The 21580-nt window shown below is 35.0% G+C and overlaps 1 protein-coding gene across 13 annotated transcripts in view; it reads right to left on the bottom strand.

The window, feature by feature from the left end:
- The window catches only part of DLG1 (discs large MAGUK scaffold protein 1), a 288506-nt gene that overhangs the window by 157267 nt on the left and 109659 nt on the right, over window positions 1-21580 (bottom strand). Inside the window, exon 1 of one of the 13 annotated variants that reach the window (XM_028163837.2) lies at window positions 12632-12880. The exons of the other annotated variants lie outside the window; for them this stretch is intronic. Coding sequence (XP_028019638.2) covers window positions 12632-12865 — 234 coding nt within the window. The 5' untranslated portion in view covers window positions 12866-12880. Of the gene's footprint in view, window positions 1-12631; window positions 12881-21580 lie in introns of those variants that run through there. 13 annotated transcript variants of the gene reach the window in all.

Below are 21580 nucleotides of genomic sequence, written 5' to 3'. Positions count from 1 at the left end.
CCGAAACATACACAACCGCGGACTCCATAATGACTAACCTAAAACGGGCCCTTAAATCTTCCTAGTAATCATATATTTACCCTATTCTATTCATTCTTGTACAAGTCCCTAGTGATTCAGGCCGCTGTTACCTTTCTGAAGTCATCTTCTACTATTCTCCTCCCACTCAGCGTTTCAGCCATATTGACCTCTCTACTGTTCTCCAAACACTCTAAACATGCTCTGGCCTCAGAGTCATTTATTCACTCTTCCTCTGCACAGAATGCTCTTGCCCCAGATATCCATATGGCTCAACTCCATAACTTCTTTTATGCGTTTGCTCAAATATCGCCCTCCAGCTGAAGACACTCTTATTCTACTAACCCCACCCCACCCCCACCACACACGCACAAACATACACATTTCCTGTTGCCTTCTCTTTTTACCTTTCCTCCAGCATACTACATATTTTAATTACGTTTGTCATCTGTCTTCCCCCCCTTTAATATAAGCTCCAGAAGAGTGGGGATTCTTGTTTTATTTACTCCTGTATGCCCAGTGCCTAGAATAGTATCTAGCACACAGTATTTAATACACATTTGTTGGACGAATGAAACCATGTGATTGCCAAAAGAGATTGAGTTCATCAGCACTCTAAAATGATAAAGTGACTCGGAATGGATTGTGTACATCCTCCCTCCCCATGCCATACACATAGCAGATATTGCTAAAAGATTCTGTGTGGTTGGGAGGTCACTGCCAATCAGAAAGTTTTCAAGATGTTCTACCATTTGATGACCTTAGAAGTTTCAAAATACAAAAATGTCAGAAAATTGCCAGTTTCATGTTCTCTATCTAGCAACAGCTAATTGCCTAATAATATCCCAAATGAAAATAAACATGTCTTGGTGAAGAACACTTGCCCAAAAGATTTTTACCTCTTTCCTTTTTAAGCTGCATTAGAAAGTAAATATCACTGACAGCTCATATTTTAAACCTGTGGTGCCCTTACTGCAAACTTCTGGGTTCTACTAACCTTAACTTGGTCCCTAGGTCCCACCTCAGAGGTTAGCTGCTTCTGTTTTACCTTGGTGTTCCATGTTTCCTTTTCAGTTTCCTTTTTAACACCGACCCCCGCCCCCGCCATATTACATTTTCCCTGTTAAAATAACTACTGTGGTTTCTCTTTTCCTGGCTGGACCCAGTCAAGGTTACCAATCTTCTTGTTAAACCATAATTCTTCATCATTCTGTAATGAGGTTGCTTCTCCATATCTCCAGATTCCTTACTTAAAAGGCCAGAATATTTTGTGGGACCAATAATGATGGTGGTCGTGAAAGTGGTGATAAAGATGATGATGATGATGATAGGTACTTTACTGATGTCAGATATTATAATAAGGGCTTCGCATGTTTGTCCCATTAATTTTCACTAGATCTTAATCCCTGTTTTCTGCAGGTGGAAGAAAGAGACTCAGAATTTAGGTTATTTGTCCAAGGTGCTACAGCTAATAAATACAATAGAGATTTAAACCCAGGCCATCATCCTCTAAAGATAGCATTCTCAACTACTATACTACACTGTCTCTTCAAAATAGTTCAAAAAGAGCTTTATTTCGTCTTTACTGTTGCTATTGTATTTTACTGCAAAGGCAATATATAATATCCCAGAAAAGAAACAGAATATTTCATCAATCCTTAGGTCAAGGGTTAGCAAACTTTTTCCATAAAGGGTCGGGTAATAAATATTTTAGACTTTAAGGGCCATGTAGTTTCGGTTGCAACTACGCAATTGTGCTGTAGCAGCTTGAAAGTAGCCAAATGCAATTCATAAATAGGCATGGCTGTGTTCCAATAAAACTTTATTTACACAAACAGGTGGCAGGCTGGATTTGGCCTACAGGCTGTAGTATGCTGACTCTGCTCTAGGTGATTTTAAAAAAGAAAAAAAGGCTGATTAGGTCATGAAGAGAACAGAATATAACTTCGAGACACCTATATTAGTTTTTACTAACTATAGTTGGTTTAATTCTCTTGTAGTGCTTAACCTATGATAATAAAAACAAGCAACTGCTCCCCCAAAAAAGGGAATGAGAGAATTAAAAAAACAATACATATGAAAATTTCAAGTTTCATCTAGAGTTCTTTAAAATATTTTTACAAAAAAGGCCTATATAATAAAGCTGTGTTCTTATAACTGAAAGAATTTAGGATCTATACTGTATGCAGCCTTTCAGTTTGGAAAAAATGATTAGAATGATACGATTTTTCCTCTATTTCCCCTCTCCAAAATCCTGCTATGGCATTTAGTACAGCTGAAACAATTAATTCCTAAGGTTGATATTCATCTTTGTTTTTCTTTTTCTTTTTTTAAAAATTAATTAATTAATTTATTTCTGGCTGCACTGGGTCTTCATTGCTGCACATGGGCTTTCTCTGGTTGCAGCGAGTGGGAGCTACTCTTCGTTGCGGTGCACGGTCTTCTCATTGCGGTGGCTTCTCTTGTTGTGAAGCACAGGCTCTAGGCGCATGGGCTTCAGTAGTTGTGGCACGCAGGCTCAGTAGTTGTGGCTCGCGGGCTCTAGAGTGCAGGCTCAGTAGTTGTGGCACACGGGCTTAGTTGCTCTGTGGCATGTGGAATCTTCCCAGACCAGGGCTCGAACCCATGTCCCCTGCACTGGCAGGCGGATTCTTAACCACTGCACCACCAGGGAAATCCCATTCTTTATCTTTCAAAATACTTACAAACTGATTATTTTTCAAATTTATAACACTTTGATATATTAGATGGTTCTACCAAGATTAGTCAGAGTTAAATACAGAAAAATGACGCTGGGATATGTTTTGATTCAAATTGCAGATTATAATCTCCAGTTACTTTCCTCAGGACCAACAAAAATTCTGTAAGGCAATCAATTGGTCCCATTTTGTCATAATAATAATTTCTTCACACTCCACAGCTGGCTGAGTCAATAGTCACAGTTCAGATTTCAAAAATACTGAAAATACTGTTCAGAAACGGGACTAAATTGGGGTTTACTAATGGATAAAGAATGAACAGGCAGGGCTCCTGTTAAGAGGTGAGGGGGAAAACATCTTTTAAATAAATTTATCTAGGGGCAGAAGTTGTATTTAGGATTCTCCTAAAATTCCACTGCTTCCAGATGTGACACCAGTTGGTTTATACTTGCACAAAATACGTCCAGTCTTTGTTGATTGATTTGCATATGCCTGTAAAATTGTCACATCAGTTGGTTTATTTAAAGTTTGTAAAATAAGGTGATAATTGTAGGCTACTGTTCTCCACATGGTCTGAACAACTATTTTTACCTTTATCAAAATTCTAAATTTTGATATAAAAATGGAGGATTGAAAATGTTATCTAAATAACAGTGCCAGGAAGTACAAAGAATAACGCAGTGAGAGCTCTTTAAAGAAAATGATACTAAGTCAAATTTTGACAATAAGAATTTAAGTTCCTCATTTGTTAAGAAGATATATGCTTCAGTTTTTTTCACAGAGGGCTTTGAATTGCTTTAGAAATATACATGATTTTATAAAATCCTGTAATGGAAACTTGCTAATTTTAAAGCCATAGTTCTATATAAAAATGGCTTGGGAAATTTACAGTGGCCAAACCATATTTAGAAGTTCCAAATCTCCCTGTAGCCATCATCAGATTAAATGAAAACAGACACATATATTAACATTTGTTTATTCATTCAACAAACAGTCAACATGTGCGTTCACTATGCTAGGCTCTGGGGATATAAGAGAAGAAAACATACATCTGTACTACCAGCTCTTGTGAAGCTTATGGTTTAGCAGCTGATATTAAACAAATCATTACCCAACTGATTACTGAAATGCAGCTGTGATAAGAGGTATGGAGTACAATTCTCAGGAAAACAAACACTGCTTGAAATAAGCAAAGGGCAAAAATGTTGTGCAGGCTGAATATCCTATTCTGACCCCAAAGCATATGGGCCAGTCATATGCTTTTTCAGCACTGTTATTAACACATTATTTTTAAAGTTAACTCTAAAACTATATATATATATATATATATATAAAACACATATATACACATATATAATATACATATTAAAATACATAAATTGCAGCTTGTGAAATTTCTTTTTACCTATTTGTCCTTGACAAAAGGACAATCTAACAATCATGACGCCCTATAGAAACTACAAAGATGAATGCAACACACTTCCTAGTTATAAAGAGCTTATATAACAAATTTCACTTACTTAGTTCTTCAAACTATAGCCAATCTAATCCACCTTAAGATACCAATGTTGCTCTTTTAACAAATTTTATTTTTTAGAGCAGAAAGTACAGAGTTTCCATATAACCTCTGCCCACACACATGCACTGCCTCCCACTATCAACACTCCCCACCTGAGCTATACATTGTACAGCTGATGAACCTACACTGACACACATTATCCAAAGTTCATAGTTTACACTAGGGTTCATTCTTGGTGTTGTAAATTCTATGGGTTTGAACAAATTTATATATAATGTCATGTATCCACCATTATAGTACCACACCTAATAGTTTCACTGGCCTAAAAATCCTCTGTGCTCTATCTATTCATCTCTCCCTCTTTCCTAACCCTTGGCAACCACTAATCTTTTTACTGTCTCCATAGTTTTGCCTTTTCCAGAATGTCATATAGTTGGAAGCATACAGTATGTAGCCTTTTCAGATTGGTGTCTTTCACTTAGAAATATGCATTTAAAGTTCCTCCACATCTTTCCATTTCTTTTTAATGCTTAATAACATTTCATTATCTGGCTGTACCACAGTTTATTTATCCATTTACCTACTGAAGGTCATCTTGGTTGCGTCCAAGTTTTGGCAATCATGAATAAAGCTGCTATAAACATCTGTGTGCAGGTTTTCATGTAGACATAAATGTTCAACTCATTTGGGTAAAAACTAAGGAATGCAACTGACGGATTGTATGGTCAATCTGGTATTTTTTAAAAGCGAATATAACCATTGTAAACTTTTTGTTTAACCTTCATCTTTATGCTTTTCTAAAGTGGCCAACTATACAAATGACTGGGTCTCAAACACCATTTAAACATATTTTTCAGTAGATATTCTTCGGGTGAAAAGGGAAACAATTAATTTCCAAATCTGAGTAATGTTATTAATTTTACAAAATTACTGGCCTTTTGAGTAGGAAATTAAACTTTGCCAAGAGACAGCATCTCACAACCAGTATAACAGAATTTTTATCCTAACTTTGATTGCTTGGTTAATCAATACTCAAAGAGACTATTTCTACCCATTCTCCTGGAAACTATTCTACTATCAGACTTGGCATTTCCAAAGTCGTTTAAGAGGATTATCTACTTACTCTCTCTATATTCTAGTTTAATACAAAGGCATTATACTACTGAATATAAGCAATTTCATTCCTTAGAGATGAAGAAAATATATATATATATATATTTGATCTATATATCTATATATCTATATATTTGATCTATCACTTCAAAACACAACTATTATTAGGCATGAGGCCAAATGTTTGAAACATACATAGATAAGAAGATTAGGCCAATCCGTGTTGGTCCAACATGGAAATGCCTTGGTGTGAATATTTAGACCTGCTGCCTGGTAGGAACTGTCAGAAGATAAATGGTTATAGATGATGACACCACATGCCTCTGTTTGTCTGGGAAGTTCCCTCTTTCCATAAAAGTACTCCAAGTTTGGTCGATGAATTATATACTCATCCTAGTTATAAGGAAACCGAATGGTTTTTCTCCTCTTCTCTCCCTGTCTCACCTCCTCAAGGGTATTTCTTTCCATAAGGGTAAATAAGAAGAGAATCATCAGCTAGAGGATCAGTATAACACTAGCTAAAGTGTGATATATGTTTCACAGAAGGTCTAAGAGGGAATTCAGACAGATTAAAAATATATAATAATAAAGAATCAGGTAGTATTAAGTGCTATGAAGAAAAATATTTAAAAAGGTAAGAAGTCAGTGACGTTTGGAGTGAAGAAGTGCCTGCTACCTTAGACAAGAATCTAGGAAGACCCTCTGAGAAGGTAACAGATGAGCAGAAATCTGAAGGAAGTGAGGAAATGAACTATGAGAATATCTGAGGAAAGAATGTTCCAGGCAAAGGAAACAGCAAGATTAAGGTTCTGAGATGGCCACATGCTTGATATATTTGAGGAACAGGAACAAGGCCAATACAGCTGGAACAAAGTAATTGAGGGAGCAGTAGGAAATGGGATTAGAGATACTGCCAGGGGCTAGATAATAAAGGGCCTTTTGGACTATGGTAAAGAAGGATTTAGAATTTTATTATATATCGAATTGGAAGCCACAGGAGAGTAAAAACAAGGTACTGACAAGAACTGACATTCTGTAAGGATTACTCTGGCTGCTGGGTGACGAACAGACTGGTGAGAGTAAAGAATGGAGCTAGGAAGACCAGATAGATATCTACTGCTATAGTTCAGGCAACAAATTAAATAATTTGAAGTAGTAGTTGTAGAAGTGGTGAAAAGTGGTTAGATCATAATATATTGTAAACACAGAGCCCTCAGAATTTGCTATTAAATTGCATGTGGAGCAAAGGAAAAAGGAACAGAAGATTATTCCAAGGGTTTTTATATTCAGCATCTCAGTGACTGGTACACTGAATGAAGATGGGGAGAACAATAAAATTAGAAACTCTGTTTTTGACATGTTAACTTTCAGATACTTAATCCAAGTGGAGATACTGAGTAGGAAAGACAGATACACAGGTCTAGTGTACGGGGAATAGCTCTGGACTGAAGATATGAGTACTGATGTATTTAAAGGCACCTGGATGAGATCACCTGAAATATGAGTATAAAAAGAGAGGAGTTCAAGGACTGATGCCCTGAGTTACTCTAATTATTAGCGGTAAGAAGAGGAGGAGGATACTGCAAAGGAAACTGAGGTAGGGAGAGTATCAGGAGAATGGTGTTCAAGAGTCAAAGGAGAAAAGAATTTAAAGGAGAGAGCAGTTAGTTGTGTAAAAAGCTGTTGTGGGGTTGAGTAAAATAAAGATTGAGAACTGACCATTGGATCTGACAGTCTATACTCCTAGAGGGGTTCTGGCTGGTTGTTTTAATGAAAGGTATTTTAGCGGGTATGTACGCTGATGGGAATAATCCAGTATGGAGGGAAAGACAGACAATGCAATGCAGAGAAGAGAGAATTTCACAAGTCCCTGAACAGTCAAAAATGAAGATCTAGTACAGAAGTGAAGGGTGAGATTTAAGAACACAAATGGATCATTTATTTTAACAGGATGGAATATAGAATAAGACCATCAATTGAGAATGAGGGCCAGGAAACAGGTATTGGAAGTTTAATGGGCAGCTTTGGAGCTGATGTGGAGGAGGGAGTTGCAATTAACCAAGGTTAGATCTTACCAATGAAGTGACAGAGGAGCAAGAGTTAAGATTATGAAAGGCAGTGTTTATAGTCATGGACCAAGGAATGTGAGCAAGGCAAGGAGGGAAGTTGAGAGCATGAAAGAAGTGATAGATAATAAAAAGTTGGGCTGGAGGTCTTTAAAGGGTAAAAAAAAAATTGTCAAAAAAAAAATTGTTGTAGGGGAGGTGAGCTGAAAAGAAAGGAAGTGCTAGTCAGTTTGAAATGCTTGCAGCTGAGATTTTGTAAGTGGTTCAGTCAATGGTAATGAGGTCTTGAATATAACCATTTCAGCAGGTCACTCAAGTGAAAGAAAAAATAAAGACTCCTAGAGGCAAGGATATCAAAGAACTGAGAAGTCAAGATTTTGGAAGGATCACACCAGGATACTGAAAATCACTGAGAATGATTACATGAATAGTGGACAGAGAAAAGACAGTTCAAATCATCAATGAGTAGGAGTGATTGTGAAAGATGCAGATGACTAAACAAGGAGGGGAAGTAGAAAATACTGTCTGTCTGATGATATATACATTTTTTAAAGGGAGGAGGTACAATCATCCATAAATACCAATGATAAGCAAGGAAGACATCAACTCCACTTGTTGGTCCCAAGGTACATGGGACGTGACAGATGAAAATTCCACTTTTTGTGAGGGCTATAGAAAAAACAGTACTCTCGGGGGAACACCAGGTTTCTATGAGAGAAAAAAAGGTGAGATGAACCATCACAGAAGACTTTGAGGAAAAACGAAATTTTGCTGATCACGAACTGGGAGTTCCAAAGGGCAGAGTGAAAGAAATTGGGAGGTCACAGATAAATGGGAGTTTAAAACATATTGGAGATATACCAGAGTCAAACAGAGATAAGGAAATTAAGTGAAGGTGATCTGGAAGGCTTCGACTTTTTTTAGTGATTAAGATGTCCTGATGGTATGCTTGGTAAAAGGTGGATAATCAGTTAAATTTAGTTGTCTACTTGTGACTGGTTTAGCATTTGCAGAAGGGAGTGTTGGGCGGGAAGGCAAGATCAGGAAATTGGTGTCTCACCAAGAATTTGAAGTGCTCTTTGGGGTCCCGCCTTTATATCCTGCAATTGAAGGTGTTGAGATATGTGGTTCTTTAAAAACTGTACAGCTTGCACTCACAGGAACTTATTCAGTCAACATTATTTACTGAATGTCTGAATGAACTGCACTATCTTAGATACTGTAATTCCTAATTATCTAATTTGAATTTGTCGAAGACTATTAAAATTAAGCAATATAAAAATAAAATAATAATAATAATAGCTTCCAGGCACTGTTCTAAGTGTTACATGCATTTAATCATTTAATACAATTAACTCAATGAAGTTGATGCTATTATCTTCATTTTGGGGACAATATAACCAATGCATAGCTCTAAAAATTAAATCCTTTCTACTCCAGAATGTACCTGTTTTGGACAAATAGTATTCTTTTCATACAAATTAGCCTATTTATTTTTCTGGTATCTGAACAGTGGGCATCTATCTGAACAGCGTTTTCCTGTATTTTAATTTAGGACAGAGTTTTTTCCTCTAAAAAGCAGATTATTCAATTCATGTGGCTAATATTCACTCTTGTTAAAATTTTATTGTTCTGCTTCAATTATAAGTCATTATGCCTGTTCCATTCATTCCTAGGAAGAGAATTTTGCTGTTTTCAGCTTAATTTGGCATGCCAATTGTCTGGGGGAGGGGGGAAATTCTATTTGAATATTTATAATGACCCACAATAGGGATTTTGAAGTAATCCAAAACCTGGGAACAATTGCCAAATACACATTCGAAGTGACCTACCACGTGACAGCTGTTCAAAGTTTATATATGACTACTATTTTCGTTAATAAACACTGACATCACCAAGTAGATAAAAGCTTTTACTTAGGAGATAATCAAGTAGCAAAGTCTAGAAGTATTGTGCTGGAGTTCTTTAAAGCCCTGTTGAATATAAAAATTGGTCTTGAATTTAACAGAGCTGCATCACTAAATAGGACAGGGCAGATTGGCATCAAAGGATCATAAATACAAGAACAGGAAGAAGGCTGAAGTGAGGAACTGAGGAGGGCTTGACAATGAGTAGCCCACATTTTCTATATTATAATGACTATTCAAAATTAAGAACATAAGTAGTATGAAGCTCAAAATAGAAAACCTTACACCAAAGTAAAATAATTCACAAGAAACTCATCTTAGTTTAACATTAAAAACAAACAAACAAACAATAAAACCTCACATTGTAGACTTTTGGGATACAGCCAAATGACAAAAATTAGACATAGTCTTTAAGCTGTATGGTTATCATCATCAAGGGTAAAGATTCAAAGGGGTGAGGAAATCAGGTACATGGGGGGTTTGTGCGGCTTGAAGAAAATCTGAAGAATGGAGGGGAAGAAAAGCGAAGTGGAGGAAGAGATGGGCTACTGTGAAGAATCAAAGGCACGTATGACAGCAACAGAGTGAATCCAATAAATATAGGTACCCAAGAGGTTTCAGGTTAGGTGCCATTATTTCGGAAGGCCATGAGCTAACAAGGTTTCAGGTGATTGAAATGGTAATTAATCAATCAATTCCATAAACATTTACTGAGCACCAACTACATGGCAAGTCCCATCCTAGAAGCTGGGGGTCCTACAGAAGTTTATAACCACTTGGCTTCCCTAACATTTACAAATATTAATGACTTCCTACTAAGTTCCACCTATTACAGTAGAATCTGACACAAAATCTTAGTTGTGAACACAAATATCTTAAACAGATGAGCAATTTAAGTGAATCTGTAAAGTAAATTTTCTTTTTTATTTATAGAGGCTATTTGGTGGGATATTAAATCAGAGTAATTACTTTCAAATTACTAAAACTGCATTTAATAACAACTCTCCAAACTGCTAAAAGTACCATGCATCACAGATATAAGGAATTAGATGCAAAGTTAATCTTGCTATCCAATCTTAGAAAATAATATTTCTGACAATAGTGAAACAGGAGACCTGGTAATCACTTTTGCTATTTATCAATGACAGAACAAAACACTATCATACATATATATTCATAGGTATATAGCATATGCTCAATAAACTAAAATTTCATTAATCTACTTTGTTTTTAACAATATAAAAATCCTCTTATGTTACAAAATAAAACTGCTAGCCATGAGTCAGTAAATGAAACAGAAAAATGTATCCTAGCATCAACTAAAATCTAAATACGCCTAACATTCTTTCTCAGTCCTATTATATTTTATCCTGTAAAATGAATTCCAGTGAGTTACAACAAAAGACTTGGATATATAAAATATCCAACTCATTAGTGAGAAAAATAACATAGAATGAAAAATGATATGTTGGTCCTCCAGAGCTGGAGAAATAAAAGCTAAAACTCTGACCTAAAGTCTACATTTATAGATATGAAATACAAAGATAATGAAAAAGACAAAATAAGTAACAGAAAGAGGGCTGAAAGAAAGAAAAATAGTACTTTTTCAGTATACACAAGTGATCTGAACCAAACCGGAGGAAGATAAAATTTTAAATGGCTTTGTAGGATCAATTGCAAATAGAGTTTATTAAAATTGTGGCTATTTTAATGCAATACAATAGCAACTTTTTGGCCCAACTCCTAAGTAACTATAATGTAATTCCGTGGTTTCAATAGTTTTATATGTAAACTATTTTGCTTGTCTTTCTTTTGTATGCCTTTTACAAGATGAATTATATATCATTGGTTGTGTGTGTTTATATACATATAGTTGTGTGTATTTGAAGTTTTTAACAGATCTTTCTTATTGACAATGGAAAAATATCACTTAATACTAACATACAATGAATAACAATGCCAAACTTTAGTCTCTGTGTCCCTTTTTGGTATATGTAATTGTAGTCAAAATCAAGTTAGCTAAATTCTTGGGGCAGTATTCAATCTAAGAGTTAAATCAATCATTGCCTCTGAATAAGTTTTGATTATAAGTAACCTCACTGCCTACATAAAAACTATTAATGACTCTCCCTAGCCCAGTAATTCCACTCCTCTCAAACATCTAAGAAAAAACAAGTAGAATAGTTTTACTTAAGAAATTTGACATTATTTAAAAATAAAAACTATTGGAAGAAAATTCTAGTAACCAAAAACAAGAAGCTGTTGACAGTTACTTTATACTTACTGTGCTGCTTCTAATTACTAAAAAAAAAAAAAAAAAAAAAAAGATGGTTTTAAAGGAATTTATTTTTAAAAGGCCCTAAGGTATATGTATACATTTTAATTTAAATTTAAAGGACAAAAGCATTCTCACCTTGTTTTTTAAATTAGACTAATTCTTATGCTTTCATTTTTACTAAAGTTGAATGAATATCTATTAAAAACATGTTTTAAAATAAAAATATTCCCCCAACCCTCCTTAATACCAAATAATAGGTATTTCACTCAAATTATGATTAACTTTATATTTTCCTTATATTTTTAATACTCACTCCTCAAAAAGAAGTGGTTTTATGTGATTTTTTTTTTAATTTGAGGACTTTTAGTGTTTGCTCAGCTCCTTACACTGTCAATTGAATATTTGATAAAATACTCCTATAATCATGTAATTACACAAGTTTACTGCTTTCCAATTAACCCTAGATAATATATTTATAGAAATGGAAGGATTCATTAAATCCCTTGCATAAACCATAATGTAATAATTTTAAGATATAAGTATATATAATAGCCAACTGTATTCAGTTTAATCTATACTCAAAACACTAGAAAATAAAAATATTTCAAATTTTCTTCTGTTTCTTTACTATAACAATCTCCTGAGGTTATCTAATGACATATAAAAGCTACACAAACAGGTATTTTCTTTGGTCAAACATCATACTTTATAGCATTTAACACAATCTGAAAATAAGGAGACAAGCATCATTAATTTACATTTTAATTTATGTATGAATGGCTTTATATTTTTAGAGAAGTCATTCAACAGAATCTGAGACTGTTTTGTTTGGCATTACATAAGAGCAAAAGGGAAAATATTTTTGTTTCCCCTTTCATGCTAAAGACCTGCATAGATGGACTGAAAACATACATTTCTGCGTATCCAAGGTTTCAGGGCATAAGACTATGTTTTAATAATAAGAAATCTATACCAATACATTTTTGCAAAGCAACATGAACCAAAAATAATTTCAACAAGTGGTATGTTACCTGGGTGGAGCTGGTGGCTACCGAGATGCAGTCAATAAAGCTGTGTCTTCGAGTGAAAAATGCAACTATCTGCTGCCAGCGTGAAGGTTCTGGCTCAGCTTGCAGTTCATCTGATGAGCCCTTTTTTGCCCAGGGTTTCTGCTTTGGGCCTACTGAGCCATGGCTAGAGCTAGTATTGCCTCCTCGACTGGCGCGAGAGTACAGAAGTGTGTTGTTCCCGAAAATGTAATTCATCTCTGCAGCCCTGCAGGTGGTTGCCAAGCAGTCTTACTTCTCTACCAGCTGCTGAGTGGTGAATGATCGGTAAAAACTGCAGCTAGAATTACAGCAGCATCACTTGTAGATCAGGGAAAATAAAAACCTTGAGAAATGATGCTCATTTTCTCTGTAATTTCTTCCCATGAAAGAGCTTGTATCTTCCCTCTGTACCTGTTAGCTGTATGATGGCTGAGTTTATATTTCTAGACAAAAAAGACGACATAAGGTGGTTTTCTTTCTCATGATTATTTTTTCACCAGCGTCTGCAGGAAAAGCTGTTCTTTTGTTAGCTGATAACTAGACGGACTGAAATCCAGGAAGTGAGGTCGATTAGCAGGTAAAGAAGGATGTTATAAACACTGGACTACCAAGACGCTTTGGGGCTGCCTGATTTAATGCACTGGGTGGAGAAACCCTGGATTACCAAGTTTCAATCACAGTCTGAAGTAAAATCCAATGGCATCTTCACTGCTTAAATAAATTATAAATATGAACTGAATTTAAAAATACAAGAGGATTCTCTCTGTCGACAGTTCTGATTGTTTAAAACAATTTTACTAAAGGAATCTTTCTATTCACATATAAATTTCTACATCAGGAAGGCACTTACATTAAATAGCACTAACGTTTTAAAAGGTACTATCTACATTAAACTCTGAGGATCTAATGACAGAGAGAAACCCATTTGGAATGTAACTTGATCATTTTATTTAACAAACTGGTTTTAAATGCTTTGATTAACTGAGTCTGAAGACAGAAACAGAATAATTAGCTAAATAAGTATTTGGCTTCTGGGACTTCTGTGATAAAAAAGCGCTATTATCAGCATCATCTCTCTCATATGTCATAAACGTTAAGATTACCAAGTTATGAATTTGTAAAAATGCAGAAGAATTAAACGTAAATTTTTTGTTTTATAGCCAGTAAAACATATTTTATCCAACATGACAGAAATAATACTCTGGTTCAAAAAATAATACTGTTTGATTGCTAAATAGATACTTTCTAACATCTAATATCTAGGTCTGTGTTTCTCAACACAGTAGTCCACCTCAGAATCACCTAGGGTGCTGGTTAAAAAAAATACAGACTGATATCCCCTTCCCATCAGAATTTTTAGGGGTAAGGGAGATCTGGGAATTTTCATTTTTGAAAAGCCCCCCTAAGAGACTCTTAAGCACCCTCAAGTTTGAGAACCACAGATTCCTAAGTCTGTCCTCTTAATACTATGCTACATTAGTATATAACACAACATATCGCCATTAAAAACAATATATGAATAAAAATGCTACTTGATAACTTACTAATAGTTGAGTAATTCAATTTTTAAGTTGATATAAGCACATCATAATCCTCAACCTCAGCCATGAATGAGGACCAACAAAATCTTGCTTGCTTTTGCTTACCAGCACCAACTAAATGCAGTCTATTGGAAAGTAGCACTGGCAAACTACAACCTCTAGGACTACTGCAAATCCTGATTTGGCAAGAAAAGATGCGAACACTGTCTCTATGATTCCGTCTCTAAGATACAAACACATGCCCAAGGAGGGTTGAGAGTCATGTGGGACTTCTGGAAGTAAGATGTTTTGTGACAGATTATAGCAAAGTTTGCTTCTTCCCAAGAACTGTGCAGACAGTAGCTGGCAGTTTTAAGGCCCTACACAGATTGATCTTATCTATTTGGGGGTAGGGGATTAGAGGAAAACACTAAGGGTAGACAGAGAACTAAGAATCCTCTCTAAAGGAAAAAAAATAAAACCTCCTATAAATAAAAATAAATTTTACTATGGACCAGGTACTTAATAAAGAACTGATTAGTGTGGTTTATACAAATGCTCTAGTAATTGGTCTGCCTCCCAAATATGTGTCTTGATCCGTATATGATGGAAAGCCAGGGTGGGAGGGGGAACCTTAGGATTTATACAGATTCTGTTACTCTGGATTTGTAAGGGTGAGGATATTTTATTTTTATTTAAAAAATTTTGGCTGCACTGGGTCTTTGTTGCAGGGCGCAGGCTTCTCTCTAGTTGTGGCATGCAGGCTCCAGCGCGTGAAGGCTCCAGAGGGCGCGGGCTCAGCAGTTGTGGTGCACAGGCTTAGTCGCCCTGTGGCATGTGGGACCTTAGTTCCCCAACCAGGGATCAAACCCACGTCCCCTGCACTGGAAGGCAGATTCTTAACCACTGGACCACCAGGGAAGTCGCGGATGAGGATACTGAAAATGAATGCTGAATGCAAATATCCTACTCAAGTTGCAAATAGTACCAACACAGATGGAACAGTAAGCCATTCGTATACGATGATTTCTTATGCTAGAGAGCCAAAGAGCTTGGGAACAATCGAAAGCTGATGAACGCTCCAGCCCATATATCCCTAGTACAGAGAAGAAATACTTCTCAATATATAAATTTCCTATTCAAATCCACTGACATCAAGAAAACAACTTTGAGTTTTGAGAAAGGCTTTTTAATGAAAATGTCCCATTACCTGAGCTATGGAAATCTAGGATCAGCTCATCGATTGCGCAACAGTCAATACACACATACAAAACCATATATGTACCTAAATCACAGTTGGTTTCATATGATTTGATTGGGAAGCAGAGGCAACCAACTCCTCACTGATCTCTGCTTTAGAATAACCAAACCCATGTCACATATCTGAAATATAAACTATTCCATTAAACCAAAATTTAAATTCATTATAGAACCTGGAAAGTCTATTTAAAATAGTGAATTTTTAAAAATACAACACAATGTTTAAATCACCAAAAAGAACACTATTAAGATTTTAATATGATATATAAAGAATTGACATTTTTTTCCTGCAGTCAAATACTCTACCACTGAGCAATACTCTGCACCTAACATTCTTTTTTCTGTACAGTTTTTCTTTTTCACAGAATGATAATATTATCCATAGCAGAACTCTAAACAGTAAGAGAAAGCGTAAGTAAACTTAAGTACATCCATTTAGTGATTACATACTTTAAATATGATTATGAAAAATTTATGACTGTTAGAAATGTTTATTTTATAACATTAAATGGAAGTAAAGACAGCTCAAAAATTTATATAGGATAGGCCCTCAATTATTTGTACCCTTCTCCAAACTTGCAAATAAACCCAGAAGTCTTCAGGTATAGTAACAAAGGCAATGATTAAGTAATTTTAGTGAAAAATTTTAAAAGGTTGAAGGATGAGAGGAAAAACAATATTGAAACTCTAAAATATTAGGAAAAAAATTACTAAGTAACCACAAAGCCAACTACTGTAAATGCAACAAGCATTTTCCTTATCTTTTTATCTTTATAATATGGCCTATTAAATTTCAAAACATGCAGCTGTACTAAGTTAAGACAAGACTAAGAAGATTGATAACATAGATTTGTTATTTATCTAGAAAAAAACTGATCATATATATACAAATCCCTTCTGTATGAGCGCCATCTAGTGGTCAAATTGTATGCAAACTGTGTGCTCAACTTAGTACTCCAGGGTCATCCAAAAAAGATAAAATTCAAAAGTATTTTAATATATTCCAGAGTTGTAAAAACAAAGTTGACTTCAACAAAGCACTCACTATGCACTCAAAATAGCAAAGATTCTCTTCCTGTAGCATTTAGTTCAATAGGCATATGTTTGCTTATATCCATTCTTTTGCTACCTCCATTTCTCACAATATTTGAAAAACTACCAATTGCTGCTGGTGATTTCATTTGATAGTATTCTCAGTACTACTGGATGAAATGTGTCCAGGCTAGAAGATACATTATTTAAAATAATTATCTGTTCACATACCCTGTTCTGTCTTCAATTTCAAGCCCCTCGTAACTACATTTACTTTGCACATATTAGTTTAAACATAATTTTCTGTCATTGAAGACAAAAGCAAAATATGAACTCTTTTATTCAATGACCATTGCAACATTCCACACTAAGCCATGTCACCCTTGTCACTTCATCTAGATTTAAATCTATTTTGAAAAAGGCTGAGGTTTTGTTTGTTTACTTGTTCAATTTACTGTTCTGACCATTTTTCCTAATTCTTAGATCATTTTCAGTTTTAGGAATCTTGACACTGTTCTTATTAGTACCATACTACTATATTTAGAACTGTTTAAAATTGAAGCTTACTTTTAAAGATTTTCATATACCACAAGAATTTACCCACTGTGTCCTTTTCTTCCACATTACGGTTTTTCACCATTATTATCACCAATTTCTTTCTTGAAACTGTCTAGCGCTGGCAAGAAACTTTCCCTTTTAGAGTCTTAAATCATAATTACTTTTTTAAAAAACTTTATTTTTTTTTGGCTGTGCCACATGGCATACAGGATCTTAGATCCCTGACCAGGGATCAAACCCGTGCCCCGTGCAGTGGAAGCACGGAGTCTTAACCACTGGACGCCAGGGAAGTCCAAATCATAGTTACTTTTATGTTTTACGCTAAGGCCTGAATAAAGTAACTTTCAATCACTATCGTATTTCACTCATTACTTCAGTAATGAGAATCAGCACTAGCACTACAAGACCCTGACAGATTATTTCACAGCATGTTTCATGGTGGCAAACCCTTCATAAGCCCACTCATCAGCTCAGGATCAAGGTCCTTCACACCTTGTCCTCATTTCCTAACAACCATCCTAAACATCAACTACAATATAATGAACTTTTCTGCATTTTTACAGTCTCCTCAGACTATCACCCTCCTACTGTACTTATTTTCTCCAGTAACTGCCTTCTCCTCTGAATTAGCATATTGTACATATCCTTCAACACCTTGTCCAAATATCAACTTTGTTTTTTAATACTTCAAGAATTTAATTTCTCTATTTTTTCATGTTATATCACACCGTGTTATAACTATCTCTCCATAAAAAATACCAGTCACTGAAGTCTAACAAATTTACTAACATAGATGTTTAACAAATGCTAAATGCATGTTATTTGATAAACAAAACTAATATTCTGTTGATTTTTAAAGCAATCATCTATTAATCTTATTTTTCTATTAGCTTTCATAAGAACTACGAAGAACAAAGCAGGGCCTAATTTACATTCTACTCAGCAAACTGCTACTATTCAAAGATAATTTTTCAAATTACAAAAATAATAATTCATATACTGAGTTCTATGTATAGTACAACAGTTACTTGCTTCATTCCAAACCACAATACTATAAAAGTGGAAAAGCTCCTTATATTAGCTTTTTTGTTTTTAAAAAAAGACTGCTAATCTGGTAATCTTATTTAATTTTAAATAAAATACACTCCATTGTTGAGCTTCCGAGAACATCTGCAGTTATTTGAAAAAAATTTAAAAACATTAAAACTTGCCTTATGTCAAAACAAAGTTATTTTTTAAAAATTTGGTTTTCTAACAGAAAGTTAAAGTAATCCTAACCATTTTGCTATTACACTACCCCAATCCTACGCTCACTCCTCAAATTTTAACCTATGCATGAGATAGGAGAAGCAGGAAGAAATACCCCAAATGGGGCAGCTTTAATAATTCTTAAATTACAATTGTATCAGAATATAGTTTGTCAAAAGTCCAGCTTATCAAGATTTCTGACCCAATAATTTGACTTCTGGAAATCCAACCTAAGAAAACAACCAAACATACTTTTTATGCCCCAAGATGATTCACTGCAGCCTTCTTTACAAAACCTAGTAAAAATGGAAATAACAAATAGCAAAGACCAGAAGTATTCAACAAGTTAATAACGGTACCAATATATTATGTAATGTTATGTATCAAGTTTTTAAAAAATTTAACATGGGAAAATGTGTAAAACAAGTTTATAATAGGAAAAAACTCACATTTAAAAAAGTAAGATGTAAAGTATGATTTAGAAACAGATGAAGGAGAAGTTAGATAATTTCTTCTACTGGAAATGAAAATCCTTATCTATTCAGTCCCCAGATATAAATCAGAGAGCCAGCAAGCCAAAGGGGGAATACAGTGATGATACCCAACTGCTCTACCTATTTGCATCAGAAGCTTATATTTATAACTGTTTCAGAGATTGATGCTGTTAATATCTAATAAAAGAAAACAAAATGAAAAGGAGCAAGAGAATGGCATATAAGGATGGATAGATCCAGCTGCTTTTCAATGAGACCAGCTGAATTATTACCACAGTACACTAAAATGCTTTGAGGCTAGTACTTTCTTGATCTTAACCAAAATTTGTCAAAGATTTGCATACAGGGCTTCCCTGGTGGCGCAGTGGTTGAGAATCTGCCTGCTAATGCAGGGGACACGGGTTCGAGCCCTGGTCTGGGAAGATCCCACATGCCGCAGAGCAGCTGGGCCTGTGAGCCACAACTACTGAGCCTGCGCGTCTGGAGCCTGTGCCCCGCAACGGGAGGGGCCGCAATAGCGAAAGGCCCGCGCACCGCGATGAAGAGCGGTCCCCGCACCGCGATGAAGAGTGGCCCCCGCTTGCAGCAACTAGAGAAAGCCCTCGCACGAACCGGAGACCCAACACAGCCAAAAATAAATAAATTAAAAAAAAAAAAAGAATCACTACATTTAAAAAAAAAAAAAAAATGATTTGCATACAAATACTCAAACTGCCACTTCATTAAGGCAATAGTATAACACCAGCAACTATAAGATGTATGTCAATTGCAGAAAAGATAAAATGTGAAAAAGATGTGTTTTATAACTGTTAGTAAAAGGATATTTTAATCTCAATAACATACTCCTTTAAATAAGCCTCCGTCAAATTTGTCTTTAAAAAGCCCTGGGGGGAAAATATGCTATGGGAGACATAATCCTTATCATGTAATAATTAACTGTATGCAAAGGACAAGAGCATTTTTAAAGCAGATACCGAAAGAATCAGGCAAAATTCACTTAATTCTCTTATGGTAAGGAAATCAAGGGAAAAAGAGTCAAATTAAGGAAGCAAGTGAGAATCTTAAAAAAGTAATAATGCTTTCTCGCTCAATAACTAGAAACACTTAAGTCTCACTGCAGAGTGAGGATTAAATAAAGAGATGTCAGAAATTTACTTTAAAATACCTCAAGACAGACAGTAAAGAAATATGTGTATGGTGGTTCAATTAAGCTAGGTTCTAGTGCAGTACTTCTCAACAGTGATGCTATCCCCTAGAAACACCGGGAGAACTTGTAAAACTCTCCAAAGCCAGACTATACCCCAAACCAATTAAATCACAATCTCTGAGATGGCACTCAGATATAAATTTTAAAACCTTTTTAGGTGGTTCTGATATCCCATCACAGCTGAGAACCATTACTATGGACAGTCAGTTGTCCCTATTAGGAATTAACATTCCTAGACTGGTCAGCTAACACTTAATTATAAAGTAAATGGCTGCTATAAGATTTTTGTTATTATGTTAATCTTTGATCAACACCAAAAGTTTTCCAATTATCATAATGAATGAAGTGGGCTTTCACTGGTGAAATCCATTGTATTTCAATTATATGGATTGGCTAAATTAGACACAATCCGCCCTTGCATAAGGGAAAGAAAAGACTCTGAAGAGGCTTATACCCTTAGGGATGGCACCTTAAGGTTTAATACCTAAGATGTCTGGAAATTCTGGGTAACAAAATCTTGGTCTCTGGAATATTGTTTTATTTGCCTAGAGTGAGCATTTTATGCAACAAAAAAAAGTTGAGGCTTCATCACATTTAAAGAGGCTATATACAAAATGTTATGTGGCTCACTGTCTGTTTAAGTGTCTGCCTGTGTCAGAATCTGCACACACACAGAACTACCAAACCACCACCAAAAGACTGAGGAGGTTGGGTGTGTGCAAATTGGCTTTGGATAATTTGTAACAATCATAAACATCAAAAATTCAAAATATCAGAAACAAAAGAATTATACATACCTGGGAAGGTTTTTCGACTAAAGTAAGAAATAGGCTTTATTAATTCAGTCAAGAGAAAATAGGCATAGGCTGATAAGAACAGCAATATAAAACAGGAGAGAGTGCTTAGAATTCAAGTGTTCTAAGGTTCTTATGTTGTTCAAAATGAGGGTAAAAGATATATATTGAGTCTAAATTTTTGTAAGCAAAATTTGTATATTAAAATTTCTAAAAAAAAAAAATTTCTAGGATAACCATTAAAGGAAGAGAAACAGAATAGCTTCCAAGCTAATAAGAAGGAAAAATGAGATGAGAAAATAAAATCTAAAAGAAGACATGTTGGAATAAATGTCTCGTATGTTTAAAATTAAGAAACATACTTTTAAATAACTCATGGGGCAAAGAAAAAAATCATAATGAAAGTAAAAGTTTGAATTATGATAAACATTGCATATTAAACCTGTGGGTTACAGCTAACGTGCTATTTAAAGGAAAATTCACAAATTCAAATACCGTTAGGAAAGGTTGATAATGCAGTTAAGTAACCAACTTGAGAAACTAGGGGGAAAAACCCAAACAGAATAAACTCAGAGAAAGCAGAAGAAAATAAAATAATAATGATAAGAGGAGAAAGGGGAAAAGATAAAAGGAAAACTGTCTCTGTCACTAATAGACAACTGATTTTTTTCCCCATGTGTATCTCTCATTTAGCGTCCCAAAGTAAGATCAGATTGCCTCTGCCAAACACAATCTTCGATTGATATGTAGGCTATCCACACATTTACATATTACATAAACATGTGTATATATTCATGTTTATGTGTGTATGAGAGGGG

Source organism: Balaenoptera acutorostrata, chromosome 4 (assembly GCF_949987535.1).
Source record: "Balaenoptera acutorostrata chromosome 4, mBalAcu1.1, whole genome shotgun sequence".
NCBI classification, from domain to species: Eukaryota; Metazoa; Chordata; class Mammalia; order Artiodactyla; family Balaenopteridae; genus Balaenoptera; species Balaenoptera acutorostrata.
Note: the sequence above shows the minus strand (reverse complement) of the source record. Positions and strands in the feature narration are given on the sequence as shown.